Source organism: Bombina bombina, chromosome 1 (assembly GCF_027579735.1).
Source record: "Bombina bombina isolate aBomBom1 chromosome 1, aBomBom1.pri, whole genome shotgun sequence".
NCBI lineage: Eukaryota > Metazoa > Chordata > Amphibia > Anura > Bombinatoridae > Bombina > Bombina bombina.
Window position 1 is genome coordinate 342,431,101 of NC_069499.1, and position 27,736 is coordinate 342,458,836.

At 39.8% G+C, this 27,736-nt stretch overlaps 1 protein-coding gene across 1 annotated transcript in view; it reads right to left on the minus strand.

The window, feature by feature from the left end:
• The window catches only part of LOC128645281 (sterol 26-hydroxylase, mitochondrial), a 216,510-nt gene that overhangs the window by 85,663 nt on the left and 103,111 nt on the right, over window positions 1-27,736 (minus strand). Inside the window, exon 3 of the mRNA XM_053698143.1 lies at window positions 18,210-18,409. Coding sequence (XP_053554118.1) covers window positions 18,210-18,409 — 200 coding nt within the window. The remainder of the gene's footprint in view (window positions 1-18,209; window positions 18,410-27,736) is intronic.

Genomic DNA, 27,736 nt, shown 5'->3' on the forward strand with positions numbered 1-27,736 from the left:
ATGTATTCCACTTGTGGCAGAAAACCAAAAAAGTTAAGGGCAGATGTATCTGTGGCTTCAGATGTGAAAGATGTAGCTGGAACATGTGTGTACCAGTATAGAGCAGGTTAATCAACCTAGAATTTCCAATCCAGGGTACTCACATTTTTGTGGAGCACTCAGGCAGTGCTATTAGACACAGGCTGGGTATTTTGCAGCAACCCAGCTTACTGAACTCCCCAATGCAGGAACACTGGACTTCGGGAACCCCAGGTGCTTGGAGTTTAAGATTATGCACAGCTGATAGCTTCCAGTGGGAGTGATTGGTGAGTGGTGAATATTAGGCAGGCAAAGTAAGGTTCCAATATAAAATAAGATTTATTTAAAATCACATAAAGATAAAAACAGGAACCATAAGGTAGGGAATGCTAGCAGCCCTCCTTAAACAAATGCAACACGTTTCTCAGTACTTCAAAACGCTGTTTCATCAGGCATACAATACAAACTGTTGATGGCCTTTAAATACACCAACCTTACCTATCAATAATGCAAGATAATGCAAACACCTGGGAACCACCCCCTCAGAGGTAGGCTCCCAGCAAATTAAGCCTTCATTTGAAGTGTACATTTCATTACTTTAGAATGTTATATTATCGTTATCCAAACGATTCATGTTCATATAAGGTTCTTTATTACCTGTCCATTTGATTAACGTGTAAAATATATTAAAAAAACATTGGCCTAGATTAAAAGTTGTGTGTTAGGGTTAAAAAGCAGCGTTAAGAGGTCCTAACGTTGCATTTTAACGCCCGCTGGTATTACGAGCCTTGCAGGTACAGGTGTACCGCTCACTTTTTTGGCCAGACTCGGAAATAACGCAAATCCACTAACGTCAATTGCGTATCCTATATTTTCAATGGGACTTGCATAGCGCTGGTATTACGAGTCTGACCAAAAGTGAGCGGTAGACCCTCTCCTGTCAAGCCTGGTACCGCATTTAAAAGTCAATAGTTAAGAGTTTTACACTACAACGCCGTAGCATAAAACTCTTAACTAAAGTGCTAAAAAGTATACTAACACCCATAAACTACCTACTAATCCCTAAACCGAGGCCCCCTAACATCGCAAACACTAAAATAAATATTTTAACCCCTAATCTGCCGAACCGGACATCACCGCCACTATAATAAACATATTAAACCCTAAACCGCTGCACTCCCGCATCGCAAACACTAGTTAAATATTATTAACCCCTAATCTGCCGTCCCTAACATCGCCGCCACCTACCTACATTTATTAACCCCTAATCTGCCTCCCCCAATGTCGCCGCCACTACTTTAAATGTGTTAACCCCTAAAGTCTAACCCTAACCCTAACCCCCCTAACTTAAATATAATTACAATAAATCTAAATAAAATTACTACAATTAACTAAATTATTCCTATTTAAAACTAAATACTTACCTATAAAATATTTTTTTGAACTAGGTACAATAGTTATTAAATAGTTATTAACTATTTAATAACTACCTAGTTAAAATAAAGACAAATTTACCTTTAAAATAAAACCTAACCTAAGTTACAATTACACCTAACACTACACTATAATTAAATTAATTACCTAAATTAAATACAATTAATAACAATTAAATAAAATTATCTAAAGTACAAAAACAAACAAACACTAAATTACATAAAATAATAAAGAAATTACAAGATTTTTAAACTAATTAAACCTACTCTAATCCCCCTAACAAAATAAAAAAGCCCCCCAAAATAAAAAAAGCCCTACCCTACACTAAATTACAAATAGCCCTTAAAAGGGCCTTTTGCGGGGCATTGCCCCAAAGAAATCAGCTCTTTTACCTGTAAAAAAAAAAGTACAAATACCCCCCCAACATTAAAACCCACCACCCACACAACCAACCCTACTCTAAAACCCACCCAATCCCCCCTTAAAAAAACCTAACACTAACCCCTTGAAGATCACCTTACCGGGAGACGTCTTCATCTAACCGGGCAGAAGTGGTCCTCCAAACGGGCAGAAGTCTTCATCCAGACGGCATCTTCTATCTTCATCCATCCGGCGCGGGTCCATCTTCCAGACATCTGACGCGGAGGATCCTCTTCTGTCCACGGCCGATGACTGAATGAAGGTTCCCTTAAATGACATCATCCAAGATGGCGTCCCTTCAATTCCGATTGGCTGATAGAATTCTATCAGCCAATCGGAATTAAGGTAGAAAAAATCCTATTGGATGATGCAATCAGCCAATAGGATTGAGCTGGCATTCTATTGGCTGTTCCAATCAGCCAATAGAATGCCAGTTCAATCCTATTGACTGATTGCATCAGCCAATAGGATTTTTTCTATCTTAATTCCGATTGGCTGATTCTATCGGCAGATTAAGGGTTAATAAATGTAGGTAGGTTGTGGCGACATAGGGGGCGGCAGATTAGAGGTTAATAAATAAAATGTAGGTGTCGGCGATGTTGGGGGCGGCAGATTAGGGGTTCATAAGTATAATGTAGGTTGCGGCGGTGTCCGGAGTGGCAGATTAGGGGTTAATAATATAATGCAGGTGTCGGCGATGTCAGGGGCGGCAGCTTAGGGGTTAATAAGTATAAGATTAGGGGTGTTTAGACTCAGGGTTCATGTTAGGGTGTTAGGTGTAGACATGAATGTATTTTCCCCATAGGAATCAATGGGGCTGCGTTAGGAGCTTTACGCTGCTTTTTTGTTTTTTTTCAGCCGGCTCTCCCCCATTGATTCCTATGGGGAAATCGTGCACGAGCACGTTTTACCAGCTCACCGCTAATGTAAGCAGAGCTGGTATTGAGGTGAGATGTGGAGCAAAATTTTACTCTACGCTCACTTTTTTGCGGCTAACGCCCGGTTTGTAAAAACCCGTAATACCAGCGCTGTCTGTAAGTGGGCGGTGAGCATAAACTGCTCGTTAGCACCGCACAACTTCTAACGCAAAACTCGTAATCTAGGAGATTGTTTCTTTGCTAATGATTTCCGTCAATAGTGGGCGTAGATAAGGGAGGGAATTGACGTCACTATATATATCAGTGCTTTCCAAACTGTGTGTCGGGACACACTAGTGTGTCGGCAGCAGTGTGTAGGTGTGTCCCTGCTTCAGCACAATTTTTTTTAAATTTTAATATTTTTTTTTTTGTTTTCTGACTTTCCTCCTGCCTGCTACGCATATCACATGGTTGACACGTGATTGATACCTAGGGGGTCACAGATCATCTTAACCTATTGGCGTAGCTCAGTGGGAACTGAAACTATTCCCATTCGCGACTTTGACGGCACATTGGCTCCTGACTGTACGTGTAGTCTCCTTAATTGGCTCGTGAATGCATGTGTAGTCAGTGAGTGGGACAGCAGTTTGTTTGCAGCGCGGGCAGTAGTCAATCGCACTCACCGAGCTCTGAGGGCTGCAGCTTAAACGCTGAGCTGAAGTCAGAAGTCAGTGGGGTTTTTTTTGCAACTAGCTCCCAGTAGTGCATTGCTGTTCCTGCTCTTGATATATGGATAGGAAGGGGAAGTTTAAAAATGCGAGTGTCTAATATTCCACCAAATATTCAGAAACTGTGCTCATCCCATCAACCTCATACATCCCATTAAAATAGTAAGTAGCTATGGGTGTTATTAAACTTTTTGTTAATTCTTGCACATACATACTGTACTGTTACTTGTAAATACATTTTGTTATTATATAATTTATGTATGTGTCCGTATCTCTTAAAACAAGTTAGTTTAACCTCCTGTTTGCCAGTACAACTGAATTACTGTGTCGCGAAATTATGTAGGTCTAAAAAGTGTGCCAACCACATGAAAAGTTTGGAAAGCTCTGATATATATGATTAATGGCCCCACCTGTAAGAGAGTGATCTAGTCAATTTTTATTAATGGCAGATAGAAACTGTGTAACTGGAGAGTGGTGGGTCATGTGACTATGATGTGGATATCTGGGATGTGGATAGAATAAGAGGGAGCATCACTGGGGGTGTGGTGAAACAGATACTATATCGCTTAAAATAAACACCCATTACTCTACTCCCATTGGCCCGCCTGACTACGTCACTGGAGGTGTAAGACATCATATTTCTCTATGACTGACTAATAAGCATATTGCTATGGAAGGGATGATAGGGAGCGTCACTGGGGGTGTGGTAAAATAGATGCTTTGTTGCTCAAAAGAGCTACCCATTACTCTAATCCCATTGGCCCTCCTGACTATGTCACTTAAGGTGTGAGACATCATATTTCTCTGTGACTGACTGATCAGCATATTGCTGTCTATCATAGCTGTAGGCGTACAAGCTGTATCTCGACACTATTGTTATAGAGCCTCTGTTTTGTCAAAACTAATATAAGCCCTTTAGCTATATAACTCTCCCATATGTGTTGCCTATATGCCAATGATAGTTATACTATAGGCTATATATTAATGTCAAGGCATGGGTATAAAAAAAAAAATATGAATGCACAGACATACTGATAATGAACACCTTGTCCAATCTATATCAAGTAAATGGCCATATCACTTCACCATATGATATTGTTGTCCACTACATAAAATTCTCTTCAATCTTATATGATCCCCCATTTGCCACTTGCCAGTGTTATTTAGGGTAATTTAGTGTCACAGTTGTCCAATATTATAGTGACGCTCCCTCTTATTCTATTCACATCCCGGATAGCCACGTCATAGTCACATGACCCACCAATCTCCAGTTACATAGTTTCTATCTGCCATTAATGAAAATTGACTAGATCACTCTCTTACAGGTGGGGCCATTGATCATATATATAGTGAAGTCAATTCCCTCCCTTATCTACACCCACTATTGACGAAAATCATTAGCAAAGAAACAATTTGTTTTTAACATATTATACAAGTTAATCAAATGGACAGGTAATAAAGAACCTTATATGAACATAAATCGTTTGAATAATGAAAATATGACTTTCTAAAGTAATGAAATATACACTTCAAATAAAGGGTTAAGTTGCTGGGCGCCTACCTCTGAGGGGGCGGTTCTCAGGTGTTTGCATTATTTTGCATTATTTGTATCGTATGTCTGATGAAACAGCGTTTTAAAGTGCTGAGAAACGCATTGAATTGTTTAAGATGGGCTACTAGTATACCTTACCTTATGGTTCCTGTTTTTATCTTTTTGTGATTTTAAATAAATCTTATTTTATATTGGAACCTTACTTTGCCTGCCTAATATTCACTACTCACCAATCACTACCACTGGGAACTATCAGCTGTGGATAATCTTAAACTCCTAGCCCCTGGGATTCCCGAAGTCCAGTGTTCCTGTTCCTGCATTGGGGAGTTCAGTAAGCTGGGTTGCTGCAAAATACCCAGCCTGCGTCTAATAGCACTGTCTGAGTGCTCCACAAAAATGTGAGTACTCTGGATTGGAAATTCTAGGTTGATTAACCTGCTCTATACTGGTAGACACAAGTGCCTTTCCTTTTTCCTCATTTTTAATAACTTGCATGCTAGCATCAGAAACAAAGGAATTGGCTAGTTTGAGAACCTTAATCCTATCTTGTATCTCCTCTAATGGAGTCTCTACTAAAATTGATTCAGACAAGGCATTGCCCCAATTAGATGCAGCACTTGCTACTGTGGCAATACAAACTGCAGGTTGCCATTGAAGACCTTGATGAACATACATCTTATTCAAATAAGCTTCCAACTTTTTGTACATGGGATCCTTAAAGGAGCAGCTATCCTCTATAGGGATAGTAGTTCTCTTAGTCATAGTAGAAATAGCCCCTTCTACTTTTGGCACTGTGCACCAAGAATCTTTAATGGAGTCAGCATCAGGAAACATCTTTTTAAATACAGGAGACGGGGAGAAAGGAATCCCTGGCTTCTCCCATTCCTGTGAAATAATCTCTGTCACATGGTCTGGGACAGGAAAAACTTCCACATAGGAAGGAACATCATAGTATTTATTAAGATTACTAGACTTCATAGGGTTGACAATGACAGAAGTATCGTAGTCGTCTAAAGTAGTCAATACCTTCTTTAACAGTGCATAAAGGTGTTCAAGCTTAAATCTGAAGTTTCTTCTTCAGTATCAGATGAAGGAATAATACTGAGAAATCTGAGATTTCACCCTTAGAAGCTACCGACGTATCCTCCTCATCAGACTTATGAGGGAGGGCAACCTGCGAAGCAGTAGGTGGAACAGAAGCCTTACTTTCTGAATGTCTAATTTTCCTCTTGCGTTTTCCCAGCATAGGAAAAGCAGATAATGCTGCAGATACCACAGAAGATACCTGTGCATCAAAATCTGCAGGCAAATAAACTCATTCAGGAGGCTGAGAGGAACTGCAGGGCACTGTATGTGATGCCATAGAGGCTTGGGACGTTTGAGAAGAAAGCTGTGGCATTGACTGAACAGCATCATCCTGAGAGACATTGGGCTCAGAGGGCAACAATGTATCTTTAAATTGAAGTGTTCTAGCTAAGCATGCAGCAAAGAATTGCATAGGCAAAACAATTTGTGCCTCAAGGCATAACAAGCATTTGTCAAAAGACACAGAGTCTTGACCCATGTCCATAATACTAAATAAAAAATTCCCCAAATTGTAGAATTTTTTAAAATACACAATAATAAACCAATCAGGTCCCCTACACCTCAGACAGGCTGAGGTGCCTTACCGTACCACTTATACACAATTTGGCTGCCAGAAGTCTCTAAAACGATCATATAGTAGATCGACACTGAAGAGACTGAAATTCAATGACGCTGCTCCGCTCCATGAATATCCAACAGCAGAGAGAAGTCACATGACTGGCAGAGAGAGGAAACTATGTAGCAAGTAATAGGCGCGCGTTTCCCTCTGCCTACAACACCGGAGCTTAATCTACACAAACGCTCAAGCAGTCTGTCAGCCTGTTCTAGCTAAGCAAGCAAAGAAAACCAACTGCCAAATTTTAAGTCTATACATAAATCCCTGTATAAAACATAAGCCACACTGATACTAATAAAGTATTTTAACAAAATTAGCCCAAAGAGGAAAAACGTCCCAATAAAGGGAAGATTAACCCCTAGGGGCATATTTAACAAAGTGCGAGTGGACATGATACGATGAAGCGTATCATGTCCACTGCATATCGATAAATGCCGACAGCATACGCTCTTCTCTCAGAATATCTGGTATTCAGACAAGAAGGAGATACAGTCATCATGTGAATAAGGTGCATATGTAAATCAACTTGTCTTTTGTCATACAGGCATCTATGAAAAGCTGCCTTGAGAGTTACTTGATTCTTTTGTTCAGAAATTTGTTGCATATTGTGCTACATGCCGACTACCTTGGCATAGATCTAGCAAATTAGCATCTGTTCTGCCTGGTATGTAGTGCTTAAAATACTTTAATAATATTATCCACATTATTTTACAGAAGTGATCACCGAAGAGTGAGAGATAATAATGGTGATCTTTGACTGTGAAGAAACAGAAATATCAAGCTGCTTAAAGGGACAGTAAACCTTAAAAAAAATGTTATATAATTCTGCACATAGTGCAGAATTATATAACATTACATTAGCCAAACATTTTAAATCATAATATTGCCTTTTTATTTTTAAAAAATATCGTCGTTTTACAGACCCGCTCTCTGGGCTCTGCTGAGCGGGTCTGTTGTTTTTACTGAGCGCATCGGGCCAGCTGTATAGTCACAGCCCGGCCCGACCACGCCATTAGACACAATGCAGCTCGCTCCTGCTCTGTCTGACAGTGGGAGCGAGCTGCATTGTGTCTAATGGCGCGGTCGGGCCGGGCTGTGACTATACAGCAGGCCCGATGCGCTCAGTAAAAACAACAGACCCGCTCAGCAGAGCCCAGAGAGCGGGTCTGTAAAACGGCGATATTTTTTAAAAATAAAAAGGCAATATTATGATTTAAAACGTTTGGCTAATGTAATGTTATATAATTCTGCACTATGTGCAGAATTATATAACATTTTTTTTAAGGTTTACTGACCCTTTAAGAAAGGAAGAAAGTTGCACTGTTTAAATAATCCTCTACACTTAGGGAAAGTTGTTAATTAGCAGTAGAAATAGGAAGCCCGGAACTTGCTGAAGCAACAGCAGATGGAATAGAAGCAGCAGCCACAAGAACAGAGAGTACTGGTGAAATGTTCTAAAGGTCTGATATCACTGAAGGCAGTCTCACCAAGAGGCATTTTACTATACTTCACATTGGGAGGCGATGGTTCTGTGACACTGGCAGAATGTGAACAGCAATATTGCTATCTGCAGTGAGGGTGTAATATAAATGATCCCTTTACACAGTATTAAATGACAATACAATTTACTTTTGAGAACCAAAACTAAACCCCTTTTGTTACAATACAATAATGAAACTTGGGGGGCGGAATCAACCGCTGACATGGATGGTCGCATTCTTACAGAGCTCCCGGCTCCAATTACTCTTATAGGGGCTTATTCTATTACTATACAGCTTAAATTGAGCCCAATAACACAAGCTATCTTATGTCAGAGTCCGGGAGTGTATAAAGTCTCTTTCTCACTTGATCTGTTGTTAGGACCAGCCTTATAGGGCTAATGATATTTGAGAAAACCAAGATGGCGACATCCTCGTGGGATACGGAAATCCTGAGACTGATAGAGGCCTCCTTTTTGCGACTCAAGCCAGCACTTATAAAGGTATTTGAGAGGGTTCCCCCAGCCGATGACTTTGCTACATCTTTATATCGAAGCTACGGAAGACAGCTGCTTAAGGAAGGAGATCAGCTTTTGCCATTTCGTAGTGAGGCTTTTGGAGGGACGGAGAGAGAGGGAATCTTTCTGGAGGCTCTGGTAGGCTCTTCTCCACGGCTGGAGAGACTGATGCTGGGGGGACCCAGTGCCAGCTGTCGTTACTGTCTTGGGACTGGGAATTGGCTTGCAGGACAACTGGTTCCTTCGCCTTGGCAACTGATGGACATTATACTATGTGACATTAGATCAGGGATAGGTTGATGAATCATCTATGTTGGCATTCCTTTTCAGGTTCTATCTTCAGCCATCATCCTCTTGGAATGCCTAATCCTATTATAACACATCAGGTGCAGTGCTAGTGTACACAACAGACTTATTTTTGAATTTCTAGTATAGGACTTTTTATGTTTATACGGATACTATATTGTTTAAACTGTCTCATGTGTTTGTACGGTGATGGGAGGAGTGTTCAAACTGAATGTACTGATGCTGCTCTGCAATATTTACCAATTTAAGATATATGTGCTCGATTGGAGTTCCCTAAATCCACTATATACTTTTGTGTCACATCCCACTAATCCTGTTTGCATGATATATCTATATATATATGGGGGAATACGGTTGATAGATGTTGGGTGTATGCTCTTATAAATATTTATGGCCTGAGTCTTACACGAGCAGTTCCATGATTCTATTGGGGTGCATGCATCTTACCATGACATCTACCTAATGATCTAAATTCACCCTTAAGCATGTAAGCTCACATTTAGGGTTCTACTCTATCGTCCTCCCTTTTTCCATGTATGAGAAACTTGGTCTAAAATATGTACTGTATTTAACCTGGAATGTCCCAGCCATATTGCATGTAAGGCCATGTTATTACTACAGCTCTATTTTGCAAACGTGTAATCTAATTTTCCTTTAACATAAGCATTCATATTTGGGTCTACTAAGCTCAGCACCCAATCTGCTTACTTTTAAATAGACTTTCAAGTATCATACTTCTGTTTAATAAGGTTCTGCATATTTATAAGACTGTTGTACTGCCCTACTCCCTTTGTCAGGTTATATTATATCCTGCTAGATATTTGTGTTCTGCAGTGTGAGTGTGCACTACCTTGGTTGCAATGCCTTAGTACCAGAAATACAGACGAGTTTGAGTTGAGGTTTGTCGATTGGACCTATTTGCAACTGCCATGTTGCAATCGAGACAAAATGTGCTGTATATTCTTTTTCTTTAGTCGTAGAACTCTTCTTACTGTTATTACATGCCTGTGCCGGGTATAGGGCCCATACCTGGTCAACAGGATTTAAATATGTTAGCAGGAGAAACATGGCTCTTCTCACGGCAGTTGGGATGCGAACAAACTTTACTTCATGTCAACAAAGACCATACTATAGTAACCCTTTTATAGAGGCAGGTACAGCGCCACGCTGCATTTTTTGATTATTCCTATTCTGGGCTGTCCGTCTATCCACTAGGTGGCGTTACCTTCAACACACATATGTCCTATGCACTCTTAGATGCTTCCACACATTATATTAACTGCTTCCACTTAATACTCACCAACATTAGCGTATGCTGTCAGCTTTTTGTACTTCGGATGGTGGTTGTTTGGAGGAGGGCTGACTGTTTTCATGCCTAATGGTTCTGTTGCATGTCTAGTTGTATCACAGATTGCTAAGTAAAGACCCCTCTGCATCTAGAATTCACAGGAGAGCTATTGCCTTGCTGCTAGGTTTGCCTCAGCCCCCCCCCTTCCCTCTCCTCCCCTTTCCATGAAAATCCTAAGTCTCTCTGGTGTTTTCCAGAAGTTACTTTTGCGGTTTCTCTCGTTACATACCGCACTTTTCCCCCTATGTTTACTCAATTACTGTATGTGCTGTAAAGATATCTACTTATATATCTTGTATATTGGTATATAAAATGGTTAGTCTGATGGTAGATAATTATATTTACATGTCTCCCAATACTCTTGTGTCTCTTGCTGTTCATTGGAGTTTCCCTATATACTACGTTTCTAGAGGATACAATGTCCATATTTATAGCTGTTGAGATAACAAAACTGAAAAATGTGAGATTTATCTTTTGCTTATTTGAATGTATCTGTGATGTAACAGCGATGATTGTATATCTTACCATTACGACTAATTTTCTTTCTCTTTTTTGAATTGTGTATGCCTTTTTGAAGAATGGTTTGTCTGTATTGTTACTTAACAATCTCAATAAAAATTATTTTAAAAAAAAATAAATAAAAAAATAATGAAACTTAGACCTGAATAATAAACCTATGTGAGCTGGGGGATTGTGGGTATATTGTAAATGGGTATATACTGTGTTATATGTATGTATTATACTGTAAAATAATATGTTATGTATTTAAAGTAAGTTCTTATATAAATAAACGTGTTCTTAACTTTTGGAATGCTATTTTCTTTTTAGGAACAAGATTTTATGTTTAGAATATTAATATCCCATAGAAGACAATAGGCACATCTTTTTCATTCAAACAGTGCGTTTTTTTAAAAAATATACAGCTTTTTAAAATTGTATATGTATTACCATTATAAGTTTACATTCTACTGAATGTGTTTAGTTTTAATATTGCGATCGCACTGTACCAAATGTGTTATATATTAATAAAATGTTTTCTATAGTGCGCCCACAATACTAGAAGTAAACCTGTTCAGTGCAGCGTGAATTTACTTTGGTTTATTTATTATATTGCAATTACACTGTACTGTACATGTTCTATTTTAATAAATCATTTGGTACACAATCCCTCTACACTGCTGAGATACATATTTACTGGCAATGTTGGTGGTTGTTGAAAAGACAGCGATCCCTATACTTTCCTATTGAAGTAACATTGCCACCCATCTGGACAATGAGTCAGCCCACTTTTTTTTATAACATTACACATTGCAGACGGATTGTGAGACTTGCAAGACTGAAATAAGCATTTCTTGTGGACCTTACAATCCTTTTATCATCAGGCCCCTAATGTTTAAAGTTTTCAAATGGACAAAATACAAATAAGAAACGATAACTGACCCCAGCAAACGTTTCCAGTATATTGGTTAACTCTAGTTCTGAATGCCAGCAGTGCTGGTCTAGAAGCGTAAGCAGAAACTGACGTGTTCATACACAGAACACATCCATGATTATAATCTATTGTTTTTATTTAACTTTGACACTGGCAGTAGTAATAGGCGGAACACATTTTTAACTACAGGGAGTGCAGAATTATTAGGCAAGTTGTATTTTTGAGGATTAATTTTATTATTGAACAACAACCATGTTCTCAATGAACCCAAAAAACTCATTAATATCAAAGCTGAATAGTTTTGGAAGTAGTTTTTAGTTTGTTTTTAGTTATAGCTATTTTAGGGGGATATCTGTGTGTGCAGGTAACTATTACTGTGCATAATTATTAGGCAACTTAACAAAAAACAAATATATACCCATTTCAATTATTTATTTTTACCAGTGAAACCAATATAACATCTCAACATTCACAAATATACATTTCTGACATTCAAAAACAAAACAAAAACAAATCAGTGACCAATATAGCCACCTTTCTTTGCAAGGACACTCAAAAGCCTGCCTTCCATGTATTCTGTCAGTGTTTTGATCTGTTCACCATCAACATTGCGTGCAGCAGCAACCACAGCCTCCCAGACACTGTTCAGAGAGGTGTACTGTTTTCCCTCCTTGTAAATCCCACATTTGATGATGGACCACAGGTTCTCAATGGGGTTCAGATCAGGTGAACAAGGAGGCCATGTCATTAGATTTTCTTCTTTTATACCCTTTCTTGCCAGCCACGCTGTGGAGTACTTGGACGCGTGTGATGGAGCATTGCCCTGCATGAAAATCATGTTTTTCTTGAAGGATGCAGACTTCTTCCTGTACCACTGCTTGAAGAAGGTGTCTTCCAGAAACTGGCAGTAGGACTGGGAGTTGAGCTTGACTCCATCCTCAACCCGAAAAGGCCCCACAAGCTCATCTTTGATGATACCAGCCCAAACCAGTACTCCACCTCCACCTTGCTGGCGTCTGAGTCGGACTGGAGCTCTCTGCCCTTTACCAATCCAGCCACGGGCCCATCCATCTGGCCCATCAAGACTCACTCTCATTTCATCAGTCCATAAAACCTTAGAAAAATCAGTCTTGAGATATTTCTTGGCCCAGTCTTGACGTTTCAGCTTGTGTGTCTTGTTCAGTGGTGGTCGTCTTTCAGCCTTTCTTACCTTGGCCATGTCTCTGAGTATTGCACACCTTGTGCTTTTGGGCACTCCAGTGATGTTGCAGCTCTGAAATATGGCCAAACTGGTGGCAAGTGGCATCTTGGCAGCTGCACGCTTGACTTTTCTCAGTTAATGGGCAGTTATTTTGCGCCTTGGTTTTTCCACATGCTTCTTGCGACCCTGTTGACTATTTTGAATGAAACGCTTGATTGTTCGATGATCACGCTTCAGAAGCTTTGCAATTTTAAGAGTGCTGCATCCCTCTGCAAGATATCTCACTATTTTTGACTTTTCTGAGCCTGTCAAGTCCTTCTTTTGACCCATTTTGCCAAAGGAAAGGAAGTTGCCTAATAATTATGCACACCTGATATAGGGTGTTGATGTCATTAGACCACACCCCTTCTCATTACAGAGATGCACATCACCTAATATGCTTAATTGGTAGTAGGCTTTCGAGCCTATACAGCTTGGAGTAAGACAACATGCATAAAGAGGATGATGTGGTCAAAATACTCATTTGCCTAATAATTCTGCACTCCCTGTAAAGATAATAGATTAAAACATTTTGGAAACTTTGTTAAACAAAATATCTTGATCCATGTACCTTTTAATTGAACTCACATCTGTTGTCATTTTGACTGAAAATTAGAAGACATGTGCAGCCAAAATTTTTTTGTTTCGGATTAAATTTGTGTTCCGAATATTTGAGGAAGTTCAGTTCCCTTGAATATTGACTGGCTGCACTATTTCGGTAAAATTTTATTAAAATCTGAATTTAAAGGTATGAATGTAAATGTTTCAAAGCTACAGGTGAAACGTTCACATGTAGCTATATCACTTACCCTAACATACTCTGGCCCGATACCTGGCCGCGCTAACAGGAGGCTTAGCACGTTTGGCTCCCAGGACCTGTTAGTGCAGCCAGGGACCTGGCAAGAAGATTATCAGGTTAGCGTGCTCTCCAGAATGTGTTAAGGCAAGTATTAACCCTTTAAAAGTAATTTAAAGGAAACAAATAAATACTGACAAATTTTGGCATTTTCTATCAATTTTGCTGGTGCATAAATTCGGATAGATATGTTTTCGTTTACGAAAACGAAAATCCAATTTTTGTGACGAAAGTGTATTCAAACGAAAATAAATGCACATTTCTAAAAATTAGCACCATTCACGAATTCAAGAGAAAACAATTAATAAAATACTAATACTTTCTAAAATAAGTTTCCTTGCTTCTTTAAATCTGGGCCAAATGTGATAGGTTTCCTAATGTGTGAAATAAAGTCAATGAGATCCCACAACTATTGAGACCTGAGTCAGCTGAGGAGTTACCTTGCAGTATATTCTGAAACACTATTCTGTAGGATACAATAGTGAGTCACCACTAGGAAAATAGCCTTAAAGGGACATTATACACTAGATTTTTCTTTGCATAAATATTTTGTAGATGATCCATTTATACAGCCTATACAGCTTTTTGTTTTTTTTTTAATGGAAAGTTTTGCTTATTTTTAAATAACATTGCTCTGATTTTTAGACTCCTAACCAAGCCCCAAAGTTTCAGGAGAATAACGACGTATACCTACTCCAGCTTGCTTCTGTTTGTATAAAGGGTCTTTTCATATGCAAAGGAAGGGGGATGGGGGAGTGTCTGATATTTCTCACTTGCAGTGGGTGTTCCAGTAACCTTTTAAACAAAGCTAAACTGGATGCTTCTAAGTAAGTTTTCAAATGGTTTCCTACTGTATTTTAATATCAGTATCTGTGCATATTATTCTTTATAGCAGTGACTATCACATGCAGTTATATAAAAATTGGTGTATACTGTCCCTTTAAATTTCGACAATTAAACCTCTTGTTCCAAGTTTTTTTTTGCATATAAATGTCAATCTTGCTGTATGTTGGTGTATGGTGCAGCTCTTCTATGGGTTGTATCAAATCTTGATACAACTCATAGAATACTTGAGACTTACAGCGGTTCAGAATAACGGCACCTTTCCAAAGCACACGCCGACTTGGGCTCTGTTTTTCTCGGCTCTCTTCTTTATTCTGGGAACCAATCTGAAGCACACAATATGGTGGATTCACCCATATAAGAGGAGTACCTAAAAACTGAGTTCCGGAGTAAAGAGCAGCAAAGAGTGGCACAGATTTACTACCTGATGTGGTAGTATTGTTTTTATTGTCAATAAATTATCACCTTAAGTCCAGGTGGTGCTCTTCTTTCCTTTCCTGTTTTATACTAATGGTAATGTAGAAGATGATGTCAGGTTCTACTAGCATTGATCAGCGAAGGTTCTAGGGATGGACAAGCGGTGCTCCCACAATTTTCTATTTTGCACCTCCATTGGAGGGACTGAGAAGGAGGGTAAAAAAGGGTAAAAATTACTACTAACTGCTCTTGTCCTTTTAGGCAGGCCACATTCCATAATAGTCTAACTACACCCCTCCAGACCACATGGCTCAGCCCTCAGAACACCAGTGATTTACCTCCCCTAACTACTTCTCCAACCACCCTGTCCCCAACCGTGGAACACTCATGACTATACCCAGGAGTGTTTGCCCCCATAAAAAGGTTTTTGGAACTGCCACTGGCACTTAAAAAAATACAATATATATATATATATATATATATATATATATATATATATATATATATATTATATATATATATATGATATATATATATGATATATATATATATATATATATATATACAGTATCCCACAAAAGTGAGTACACCCTTCACATTTTTTTGTAAATATTTTATTATATCTTTTAATGTGACAACACTAAAGAAATCACACTTTGCTACAATGTAAAGTAGTGAGTGTACAGCCTGTATAACAGTGTAAATTTGCTGTCCCCTCAAAATAACTCAACACACCCATTAATGTCTAAACCGTTGGCAACAAAAGTGAGTACACCCCTAAGTGGAAATATCCAAATTGGGCCCAAAGTGTAAATAATTTGTGTGGCCAGGCCACCATTATTTTCCAGCACTGCCTTAACCCTCTTGGGCATGGAGTTCACCAGAGCTTCACAGGTTGCCAATGGAGTCTTCTTCCACTCCTCACTGACGACATCATGGAGCTGGTGGATGTTAGAGACCTTGTGCTCCCCCACCTTTCGTTTGAGGATGCCCCACAGATGCTCAATAGGGTTTAGGTCCTGGAGACATGCTTGGCCAGTCCATCACCTTTACCCTCAGCTTCTTTAGCAACGCAGTAGTTGTCTTGGAGGTGTGTTTGGGGTCGTTATCATGAAATACTGCCCTGAAACCCAACATCTGAAGGGAGCGGATCATTCTCTACTCAGAATGTCACAGTACATGTTGGCATTCATGGTTCCCTCAATGAACTGTAGCTCTCCAGTGCCGACAGCACTCATGCAGGCCCAGACCATGACACTCCCACCACCATGCTTGACTGTAGGCAAGACACACTTGTCTTTGTACTCCTCACCTGGCTGCCGCCACACATGCTTGACACCATCTGAAACAAATAAGTTTATCTTGGTCTCATCGGACCACAGGACATGGTTCCAATAATCCATGTCCTTAGTCTGCTTGTCTTCAGCAAACTCTTTGCAGGCTTTCTTGTGCATCAACTTTAGAAGAGGCTTTCTTCTGAGACGACAGCTATGCAGACCAATTTGATGCAGTGCGGCATATGGTCTGAGCACTGACAGGCTAACCCCCCACCCCTTCAACCTCTGCAGCAATGCTGGCAGCATTCATATGTCTATTTCCCAAAGACAATCTCTGGATATGGCGCTGAGCATGTGCACTCAACTTCTTTGGTAGACCATGGTGAGGCCCGTTCTGAGTGGAACCTGTCCTGTGAAACCGCTGTATGGTCTTGCCCACCATGCTGTAGCTCAGTTTCAGGGTCTTGGCAATCTTCTTATAGCCTAGGCCATCTTTATGTAGAGGAACAATTCTTTTTTTCAGATCCTCAGAGATTGCTTTGCCATGAGGTGCCATGTTGAACTTTCAGTGACCAGTATGAGAGAGTGTGAGAGCGATAACACCAAATTTAACACACCTGCTCCCTATTCACACCTGAGACCTTGTAACACTAGCGAGTCACATGACACCGGGGAGGGTAAATGGCTAATTGGGCCCAATTTGGACATTTCCACTTAGGGGTGTGCTCACTTTTGTTGCCAATGGTGTAGAAATGAATGGCTGTGTGTTGAGTTATTTTGAGGGGACAGCAAATTTACACTGTTATACAGGCTGTACACTCACTATTTTATTTTGTAGCAAAGTTTAATTTCTTCAGTGTTGTCACATGAAAAGATATAATAAAGTATTTACAAAATTTTGAGGGGGTGTACTCAATTTTGTGGAATACTGTATATATATATATATATATATATATATATATATACACACACACACAATATATATATAAAAATAACACAAAGTTATAAAACATGATTAATTTTTTTGGTTTATATTTTGATATATCATCAGTCACCATGTAATGGGTAAGTTACATGTTCCCAGTGTTACCCCTATTAAAGCGGCACACATATTTTTTTTTCTTTGTTTCATCTAAAAGAAGTGTATTTTAAAATGTACTACATTTTTGTAAAATAGATATTCCAGTTAAAAAAAAAGTATAAAAACCTCGCAAAAAAAAAAAATGTGTCCACCAATAAAGAAATGGGAATTTTGGTTATTAGCCAGAGAGCATTCAGTTCTTTAGGCCCAGCAGCTATTCCAGATGGCTTCAAAATAAACATATTTAACTTGAAAATTAACATGTTTAAATAGTGCTCAACCATTGCCCTAATACTAACCTAAATGTTACCAAGCTTAGTTTCAATCAAGACTGTAACAAAGTAGCACTGTGCTGTCATAGGCAATGAAATCACAGTACAGCCCAGGATTTAACCCATTAATTTTACGGTTACAGAAGCATGCACCTTCTACATATTATTTACTGAGACTCTCATCTAGTTTTTTCTTTCAGCATTGAATCTTTATGACATTGTTGGATGGTTTATTTAACACCCCAGGTGTATCATCATTCTTGCTGAGAATCACTGGTTTAGGCTCATGACATAGACAGCTTTTTACCCACTGAGATTGGGTAAGCTATTTTTCTTCTTAAATCTAGTTTAACAGACACATTGTATGTAAAATACAATATATTTTAGCTGTATAAAATATAGTGCATTGCACTGATAGTTATCCATGTACCTTCAAAGGAAAATCTATACAGGACATTGGCAAGGTCATTCACCATATCTCCAGAAGGGGTTTCTTTTCGCATTTCATCCAATCGCATGATGAAGTCTGTCACCACTTCGTTCACCACCCCGGTGTAAAGCACAGCCTCAGCTGGCTTGAGCATCCGCTTGTTGAGTATAGAGCGTAATGTTTGCCACCGAGGCCCTTCTCTAGAAAAAAGAAACTCAAAGTAAGATTTTTACTGGTTGTTAGGTTTGCCAGGTGTCAAGTATTTAAAAGAACATTTCCATATTCTATATATGTGTCCTGTAAAATTAAAGTAAAAAAAAAGTAAACTGGTTGTATCTGATCTGCTTTTACTATAGAAGGAAAATGAACTGGGTCTCTGGGCAGTGGTGTCTGATCTGAGGTCTGATATGAGCATATACATAACAGGAGAGGAAGTTTCATGGGTCTGATATATGGACTGATGTGGACATATAGCTTACAAAGGCTTTAAAGGGACATTATACACTCATTTTTTCTTTGCATAAATGTTTTGTAGATGATCTATTTATATAGCCCATAAAGTTTTTTTTTTAAACAATGTATAGTTTTGCTTATTTTTGTTTGAATGATTTTTATTGAAAATCGGTACATTGAAAATGAACAAGTGATATAGTTTCAGTTATTTAGCAATAGCATAACAGCAATTCACTATAGAGACAGTCATCGTTAATGATTAATCCAATTTCCATAAGTATTTTCAAGATTATTTAGAAGTGAAAATGAGTCATAACATGACATTAGAAGATATAGAAGGGTTTAGTGGGGGAAATGAGTCAAGGGTTAGGGTGATACGGTTTAGAAGGGGGAATAGAAGGGGAAATAGTGTCCCATCCGGTCCATCGCCTCTATAGTCTCGGAAAGGGATAGAGGTGTAGTGTTTAAAGCTACAAGTACAAGATGTCGAGTAAACTGTTTAAGTGTGATCGTCGTAGGATCCCTGCTCCCATATAAATTGAATGTTGGAGATCATGTCTTGTTTACCTAGATAACAGTAATGCATCTTTTCTAACGTAAGGACGTGGCTTACTTCAAGTTTCCATTGGACATGTCTTCCATTTCCGAGCGTTTAGCACAGGAAAGCATTAAAAGAAGTAGTTTCCTGCGATAGACACAAGCGAGTTTGGGGATGAGATTGAGAAGTATGGTTGGAGGGGAAAGTTTGATAACTACACCCAGAACATTGGCTATGTGTCTTTCTACTTGGCTCCAAAAAGTATGTAGGTGAGGACAAGACCACCATATGTGGGTAAGGGTACCCTCCTCCCCGCATCTCCTCCAGCAGCTGGAAGAGGCGGTAGGGTATATGATCCTCAGGCGCTGAGGGGTTAGATACCAACGAGCTAGTATTTTGTAATTCAGTTCAGATATAGTCAAGGATAGAGAGGTAGAGTGTGTGTGACGGAAGCATTGCCTCCAGGTTTCAGTGTCTAGATCACTTTGGAATTCATCTGCCCACTTTGTCAGATATGTAGGTCGTTTTTCAGGGAAAGAACCCCTGAGAATTTTGTAAGCCAGGGAAAGATGTGCTCTATTTATATTCGAGTTGATACATAACTGCTCGAAAGTGGTTAGGGGTCTAAGTATCATTTCTTTGTGCGGGCAGTGGTTAATCGCATGTCTGATCTGTAGGTAGGAGTACCAGCAGTGAAATGGTGGACCTAGTTCTTCATTAAGGGTAAGTCTGTCTTTAACTCCTGAGGTGTTGGTCACTAAGTAAATTGGTAGGGACCTAAGGAGCTTATTAGCTGGGTTATGAGTGAAAAGGTTGTGCTTGAAAAAGAGGTGATTCCGAAGGAGGGGAGTCAGGGGAGAAAACATGGTAGAAACTCCTTTTGTGTGGGTGATTATGTCATCCCACACATCTAGGGTGGTTTTAATATAGTCATTGTCTTGTATAGTACGAGGTCTGGACTCTTTGGGGATCCAAGGTAAGTCTCTTATGAGGTCAACCTGTGCTAAGTGGCTCTCCATCTGTATCCACAACTTCGAAGGGTTGGCATGGTTCCAAGCTACAACTCTGGCTAAATGTGCGGCTTTGTAATAATTAGTAAGGTTGGGGACACCGAGGCCTCCATCTTCCTTACTCAAATACATGGTGTGTTGAGCTACTCTCAGACGCTTATAGGACCAAATAAAGGAATTAATCATTTTTTGTTGAGTTTGGAGGAAGGGCTTCGATAAGGATAGAGGAAGGGCTTGAAACAAATATAAGTATCTGGGGACTATCATCATCTTCACGTGTTGATTCGCCCTAGCCATGATAAATGTCCCTGTCTATGCCAGTTCTCTAGTGAAGTTTTAACGCTCTTGTGGAGGCTGTTAAAGTTATCTGGAAAGAGTGTGTGTATATCTTTAGAGATTATCAAGCCTAGATATTTAAGTTTATCTGATAGTGTGAACTTTGTTTGTCGTGTGATAGACAGCATTTCTTGGGAGGTTAGATTTATCGGCAATAATCCCGACTTCTCCATATTAATGGAAAAGTTGGAGACCTGCTTGTATGCTTCTAAGGTTTGTATGAGAGCGGGCAGGGAGGTGGTTGGAGACTGTAAAGTGAAAATCACGTCATCTGCAAACAGAAGGCATTTTTGGGTAGTGTCTCCAAATTTTAGGCCTTGGATATGGTGACAATGTCTAATTTGCAGTGCTAGTATTTCAACTGTAATAGCGAATAATAGAGGTGAGAGCGGGCATCCTTGACGTGTGCCATTGGAGATGGGGAAAGGCTGGGATATGTTATTGTTGATTTTAATCTTTGCGCTCGGGTTGTGATAAAGGGCCTTTATTCTGGAAATTAAGAATTCGGAAAAGCCGAATTTTGACAGGGCGGACCACATAAATTGCCAGTCCACCCTGTCAAATGCCTTCTCAGCATCTGTCGAAAGTAAGGCGAGAGGTGAGTGGGTAAGGTGAGCTTGGTGCAGTGAATGGAGTAATCTGGTGGTGTTATCCTTCGCCTCTCTCCCCCTAATGAAGCCCACCTGATCAGGGTGGATTATACTGGGCAATATCGCATTCAAACGGTTGGCTAAGATTTTGGCATATATTTTCATATCAATATTTATAAGTGAGATTGGTCTGTAGTTGCTGACCACGTCGGTAGCTTTGCCCGGCTTAGGGATAACTGTGATTACTGCTTCTAAGACGGAGCTAGGCAGGACAGCACCCCGATCTATGTCATTAAAGAGTGTCAAAAGCTGGGGGGTTATGTGTTGTTGTAGGAGTTGATCAAATTTGGATGTGAGGCCATCTGGGCCTGGGGATTTGCCATTCGGCAGGGACTTAATAACTAGATTGATGTCTCGCAGGGTAATGGGGGAGTCCAAGAATTGTTTGTTATCTTCTGTGATAGAGGGTGTGTGGACGTTGGTTAAATATGTTTCTAATTTCTCTTTCTTGTCTTGTGGCGAGGTGTCTACTAAATTGTATAATTTCTTATAGTAAGAAACAAATGAGTTGATAATTTCTTCATTTTTGTGGGTAATCTCACCAGATGGGTGGCGAATTGTCCTAATGAAATTGGAGAGTCTTTGCTTTCTAAGGGACCTGGCTAATAAGCGACCTGTTTTGTTACTTTCTACGAAAAACTTAGATTTGGTGGTCAACGCCCTCATGTGAGCTTTTTGGATCAGAAATGTATTCAGGGCTTCTCTAGCGTCAGTCAATTTGGTGAGCTTAGTCGCAGAGGATGGATCCGCTTTGAGAATAGTTTCACAGGTAGCTAAGTCTTTAGACAGGGAAGTGAACTGGGCATTATGAATCTTGCGTTGTGTGGCGGTGTGTTTTATTATAACCCCCCTTATAAAACATTTATATGCCTCCCAATTGTTCGCGGGTGACGTGTCCTCAGGTTTGTTTAGGGCGAAGAATTCGTCCGAGTGTTTTTTAATGTCATCGACTGTTTCTTGGCTAGTCAGTATATGGTCGTTGAGTCTCCAGTTAAATGTAGTATGGGGTTTGTTAGTCCATTTGAATTCTGTAGAGACCATACTGTGGTCAGACCATGAGGTGTGCGTGATTTTAGAGTGTACAAGAGCAGAAAGCAGAGCCTGATCACACAGAATGTAATCTAACCTGGAATACGTGTGTTGTGGGTGCGAGAAAAAGGTGTAATCCCTCCTATTAGTGTGTACTACTCGCCAGGTGTCAAATAGGTTAATAGTTCGTAAGGCTGCGCAGTTAGAGTTAAGAGTATTATTGCGTAGGTAGGATTTCCCACTGGATGTGTCTAATATTGGATTCATGGGGAAATTAAAATCCCCGCCTGCAATGATGGACCCCTTAGCTAGGTCTAGTATCTTGTTAACTAGGGGCAGTAGTTCGAATGAGAAGCTACGTCTAAATGAGATGCTGACCCCGTTTTTCCCATGCGTACCAGAACTACAGTAGTGTTGGTCGAAATATCTTTTGGATAAAGTAGGTTCACGATTTTTCTTGAAGTGTGTTTCCTGGACCATAATGATGTCAATTTTTCGTTTGTAAAAATCATGAAACGCTATAGAGCGTTTTTCGGCTGAGAGGAAGCCCTTAACGTTTTGAGTGGCTATGTGTAGAGTTTCTTCCTTATGGCGTGTTATAGGAGTCGTCATAATGTCCAATGCCTAGCGCTATCCTACTGCTAAGTATGTGGAGACCGGACGGGACACTAAGTAGAAGAGTGTGAGGGTTCTTGCTGTTAGTATTGGAAAGGAAGGGTATCAGTAGGAATGTTATTCAGAAGGAGTCAGTGAGGATGGGAAAGGAAGAGAGAGAGGTTATGACTTTAAAAACGGTGTTAGAGCAAGTAACAATGTTTATGACAATATTAATTCAATCAGCATTAATGTAAAATACAAGTCTTGCGCTGAGGGAAAAGAGAAAAAAAAAATAATTATACAGCAGAATCTCAGCTCGTAACTTGTAACTCTGGACTCGGGAGCCGTTGTTACAGGCCGGGTATTAATGTGAAGTAAGGTAATGTGGAGGTAGACTAATTTGGTATGGCATTATTCTGGCAAAGAGGGACTTATATCCCCTGCACGTTGCCTTGGTTCAGAAAGCCAAGTCGGTTTTAATGTGTCTTGTCTAGTGGTGTGTTGGGGTTAGTGGAAAGTGTTATGTGGATTTCCTATACAGTTAGCTGAAGTGTGTGTATTTTCGGAGATGTTGAAGTATATACATACTATCCAAGTTACTGGAATTGAGTCAAAAGTTGGGAAGTCATGGGTACCTAAATAGTCAATGTATCATGATACTATTTAACCTCCATAGAGTCCCAGGTTATGTATAGGAGATTGTATAAAATGTAAAAAGGGATCTCTCTGTGGGAGCCAAATGTATAGGTTCAGTTTTGGGGTCCTAAGGAAGGGGATGGTTAGGTCAATTAGTATGGTTGAGTGTGTAGCAGAAGTGGGAAATTGTCTTGTGACGTGGTTAGAATTCAAAAGCGGTGCGTCAATGCTTGTAGGGAAATGTAAAACATCAGAACATGTATAACACATTGAACTCAGTGAATAACATAATATAACATAACAAAACTTATCTTAATATGAAACATAGCACAATACAAACAGAATATAGTGCCCTTAGGTGGTTACAGCACATTAGTCTATATGTGATGGGCATCTTATGTGTGGTGATCAGAGCCTAGTGAGAAAAAAAGGCATATAAAGACAAACAGTACATTACATTTACTCATCTGGTGGAGTCTGAGTCCATGGTGTCTGAGTTAGTGGAAGATATTTGTCTTCTCTTATTCTGTTTAGAGTAGGTGATTTGGAGCCGTTTGAACCATCTTGTGGCCTTTGGGAAGGTTGATGATTCGTTATATCCAGCAATGATATTTTCAAAATGTTGCAGAATCTGTGAATGTCAGATGGTGAAGAGCATTCCGTCTTCTTCCCGTTTTTCATCACTATCACTGAAGTAGGAAATCCCCACCTATACGGGATATGAAGTGAGCGGAGATGTGATGTTAGGGGTTGAAAGTCCCGCCTCTTCTGTAATGTTCTGAGTGACAGATCCTGGTAGATTTGGATTCGATGGTCTTGGAAGTGTATAATTTGTCTTTTCCTGGCAGCATTATATATTTCCTCTTTTTGACTATAATTTTGGAAATGAACTACAATGTCTCTTGGAGGGGAGTCATCTGGGGGCTTTGGACGTAGTGCTCTATGAGCTCTGTCTAGTGGAATGTCTAGATTTTCAGGGGAGTTATCTCTTAGTATGTCCGCAAATAAAGCCTGGAGATAATCTCGTATATCATTGTTTAATACCGACTCTGGTATCCCCCTGAAGCGAAGGTTTCCCCTTCTGGTGCGATTTTCCAAATCGTCAATTTTGTCTTCAAGTTCTGTGATATGATGATCTTGTTGAGTTTGGCTTGTTGAAAGGTGTGCTAGTTTTTGTGCTACCACATACTCATGTTCTTCCAGAGTGTCTACCCTGTGGCTCAGGTCATTGATCTCTTTCTTCAGATCAGCGCATTCATCTTTGATGCATGTCTTAACCTGCTCAATTAAGGTTGCAATAGCTTTGTAAGTTATTGGTGTGTTGTCCTCCTGGGCCATGATTGAGGTTGCAGCTTCAGTGGTTATAGGTGGACTACTGTCTTGTTCCTCATCTGTAACGTCCGAAGGGGGATCTGTTGTTTTAGTCGTAGGTGGGTGATCTGTTTGCTTGAAGAAAGCATGTACTGCAGGCTAGTTAGTTTGTGGAAGCTTTTGCGGTTTATCTTGGCGAGTGTTTTTTCTTTGTGACATAGTGCCAGGAAGTGGTGTCAGGGCACCTGAACTGACTGGAAGTATCGCCACACACTGCACCCCCTGGGGATTTTACCCTCACAGGGCGATCACGGTGAAAGGAAAGTGGGGTATGACCCGCCGCACCGTGGTATGGCGGGAAAGGGAGCGGGGGTACGTGTGTGAGGCGCACTATGATTAAATTCACAATATTGGGAACATATGCACTTAAATTATTTGTCTTCAGCCATAAATTTCTTACAGTTTACATACACCATTAGCACTGGGGATGGGATAATTTCTTTTGTGTGCCTGGGGCTCAACTGTACTCCTGACATGAATGCCTGTCTAGTGAGTTATATAAAAACTTTTATTGAGCTGTGGCTGTTTATAATGGTGAGACAGCGCATATGGAGCTATGATGGCGCACAAGGGAATCTTGTCTGCTCTGTCACCTTAAGAGCTGCGCATTTAGCAGTGAGCACAGCACTACCAGTTAGGATGGCTTATTTATATAAGAGAAAGGAATAGCTTCTGATGCGTCCTTTAATTTGGAGTAGTTAAATGTTGTCCCATGTGGCTTTAAATTTGAGGAGATTGCCCACTGGAAACAATCCTTATATGTAAGTAATTTTCCCACACGTTAGGGCTTAAAGTAGTGCAGCAACAAGATGTTTACAGCAATTGCGTACCTCATATATGCACCTTTAATCTTGTTTTGCCTGGGGTTGCATGAGACTATGCAGAGGTTCAATCTGTGTATTAGAATGGCAACTGGGTTGTTTAATTAGAAGCGTGTCCCCCAATTGATAATTTGTGGATAAGATGAGGAGTGAGATGAAGCGTATGGGACTTATGTCTTACCGGACGTTGCAGAGCGTGGTCCGGTCCCAGGAGAGATCACAAGCTGCAGCGTTAAAAGCTCAGAGTGTCATGAGCTGCGATGAGAGTTTCCCATGCGGTCTTCATGTAATGCCTCTGATCCTGCTTGCTCCAGGCTGTGTGCTGTTAGGTCCAGGTTGCAAGGGTGTTACTTGCTGCGGTAAAGGCCGCAAGCCTGAGAGATCACTTCGATGGCGTACACGGTAAGAAGCTGGGCCACCGGGTCCCCAGACCGGCTACCAGATGTTAGATGCAGCTTAAAATTGTTGTGGGCTTATTATTCGAGCATTTTGTCGTGTTTAAGAGCATTAGTACCCGGCCCGCATTCAGAGCTTCAGTGAATAGCGGCCATTATGCTCGGCTGCTCGCTCCGCCCCCCAGTTTTGCTTATTTTTAAATAACATTGCTCTGATTTAAAGACTCCTAACCAAGCCCCAAAGTTTTATGAGAATACTGTCAGCTACCTAATGCAGCTTGCTCCTGTTTGTGTAAAGGGTCTTTTCATATGCAAAAGAAGGGGGGAGGGGGGTCTTATTTGCCACTTGCAGTGGGCTTTCCAGCTACCTTTTCAACAGAGCTAAACTGACAGCTTCTTAGTAAGTTTTAAAACTGTTTTATACTGGATTTTTATATCAGTATCTGTGCATCTTATTCTTTATAGTAGTGTCTATTACATGCAGTTATATGAAAATGAGTGTATATTGTCCCTTTAAGGCCATTGATGTGATCTGAGGTTCAATATGGGCATTTAATTAACAAGAGCTGTAGGCAGTGGTCTGATATTAAGTTTCATATAAGCATATGGCTAACAGGAACCGTAGGGGCATCAAATTCAACATAGATCTGATTAGGATCTCACCTAACTCACCCTTTGGCTGTCCATTATTTTGTGGAGTATAGTTGGTGGCGCTACTGGTTATACACAGTAATAGAAATAGCTTATTAAACTGCCAACATGAAGTATATTTAAAAGGACATTAAATATTGACTTTTAATGTTCCTTTAAAGAGAGACTGTTTTTTTTCTATTCATGGTGACTCTGACCTAACTTAGTACACAATCCTCCATTTCATAACTCATGGAAATCTGTGTTTTCAACAGACTTAAAGGAACATGAAACCCAAAATATTTATTTCATGATTCAGATAGGATTCACATTTTGTTTTTTAAATAAAAGGGACATGAAATCCCCAACTGACTTTACTCAAAGATTTCCATTTTAAAAATGATAAAAGTTTACCAGCTGCAAAAAAATCACCCTAAACTGCCTCATGTAGATAGTTGGTTGACAGCACCTGCACTTTCTTATGGGCAGTTTGCATGTATCTAAAGAACTTTATGGTATTATGGCAGCAGTTATAAATGACAAACACTGCTGCTGTCTGGTGCTCAAAATCATTCTTACAACACTGCTACCATATAGTTCTTCAGGCACATTCACCCTACCTATTCTCTTCAACAAAGAATATCATGAAAACAACAAACATTTGATAATAGAAGTAAATTGGAAAAAAAAAAATTAAATTGTATGATCTATCTGAATAGATCCTTTAAAGGGCCACTGTAAGTAAATATTTTCTATGCCTGTTACTAACTAACTACCCCAAATACGCTTTTTATTAATAGCATTTCATTAACATATCTCTACCGTATATCAGAAATCTTGTCTGCAAATTTAATTGATTTCCAAACCCACTCCGTGGGTATCCTTTGCTCTGTACCAATCCGTTTACAATACCTAGGTTTCAAAATGGCGCTTTAAACACAAAGTTATTGGTTTAAGTATTTTGAACACTCAGTGCTGAAAATAGTGGGCAGGATAACGTGACATCATCGGCGAATAAAAGATATAACTTTTAGAACGTTATGAAACTTCGTTTTGGAGAA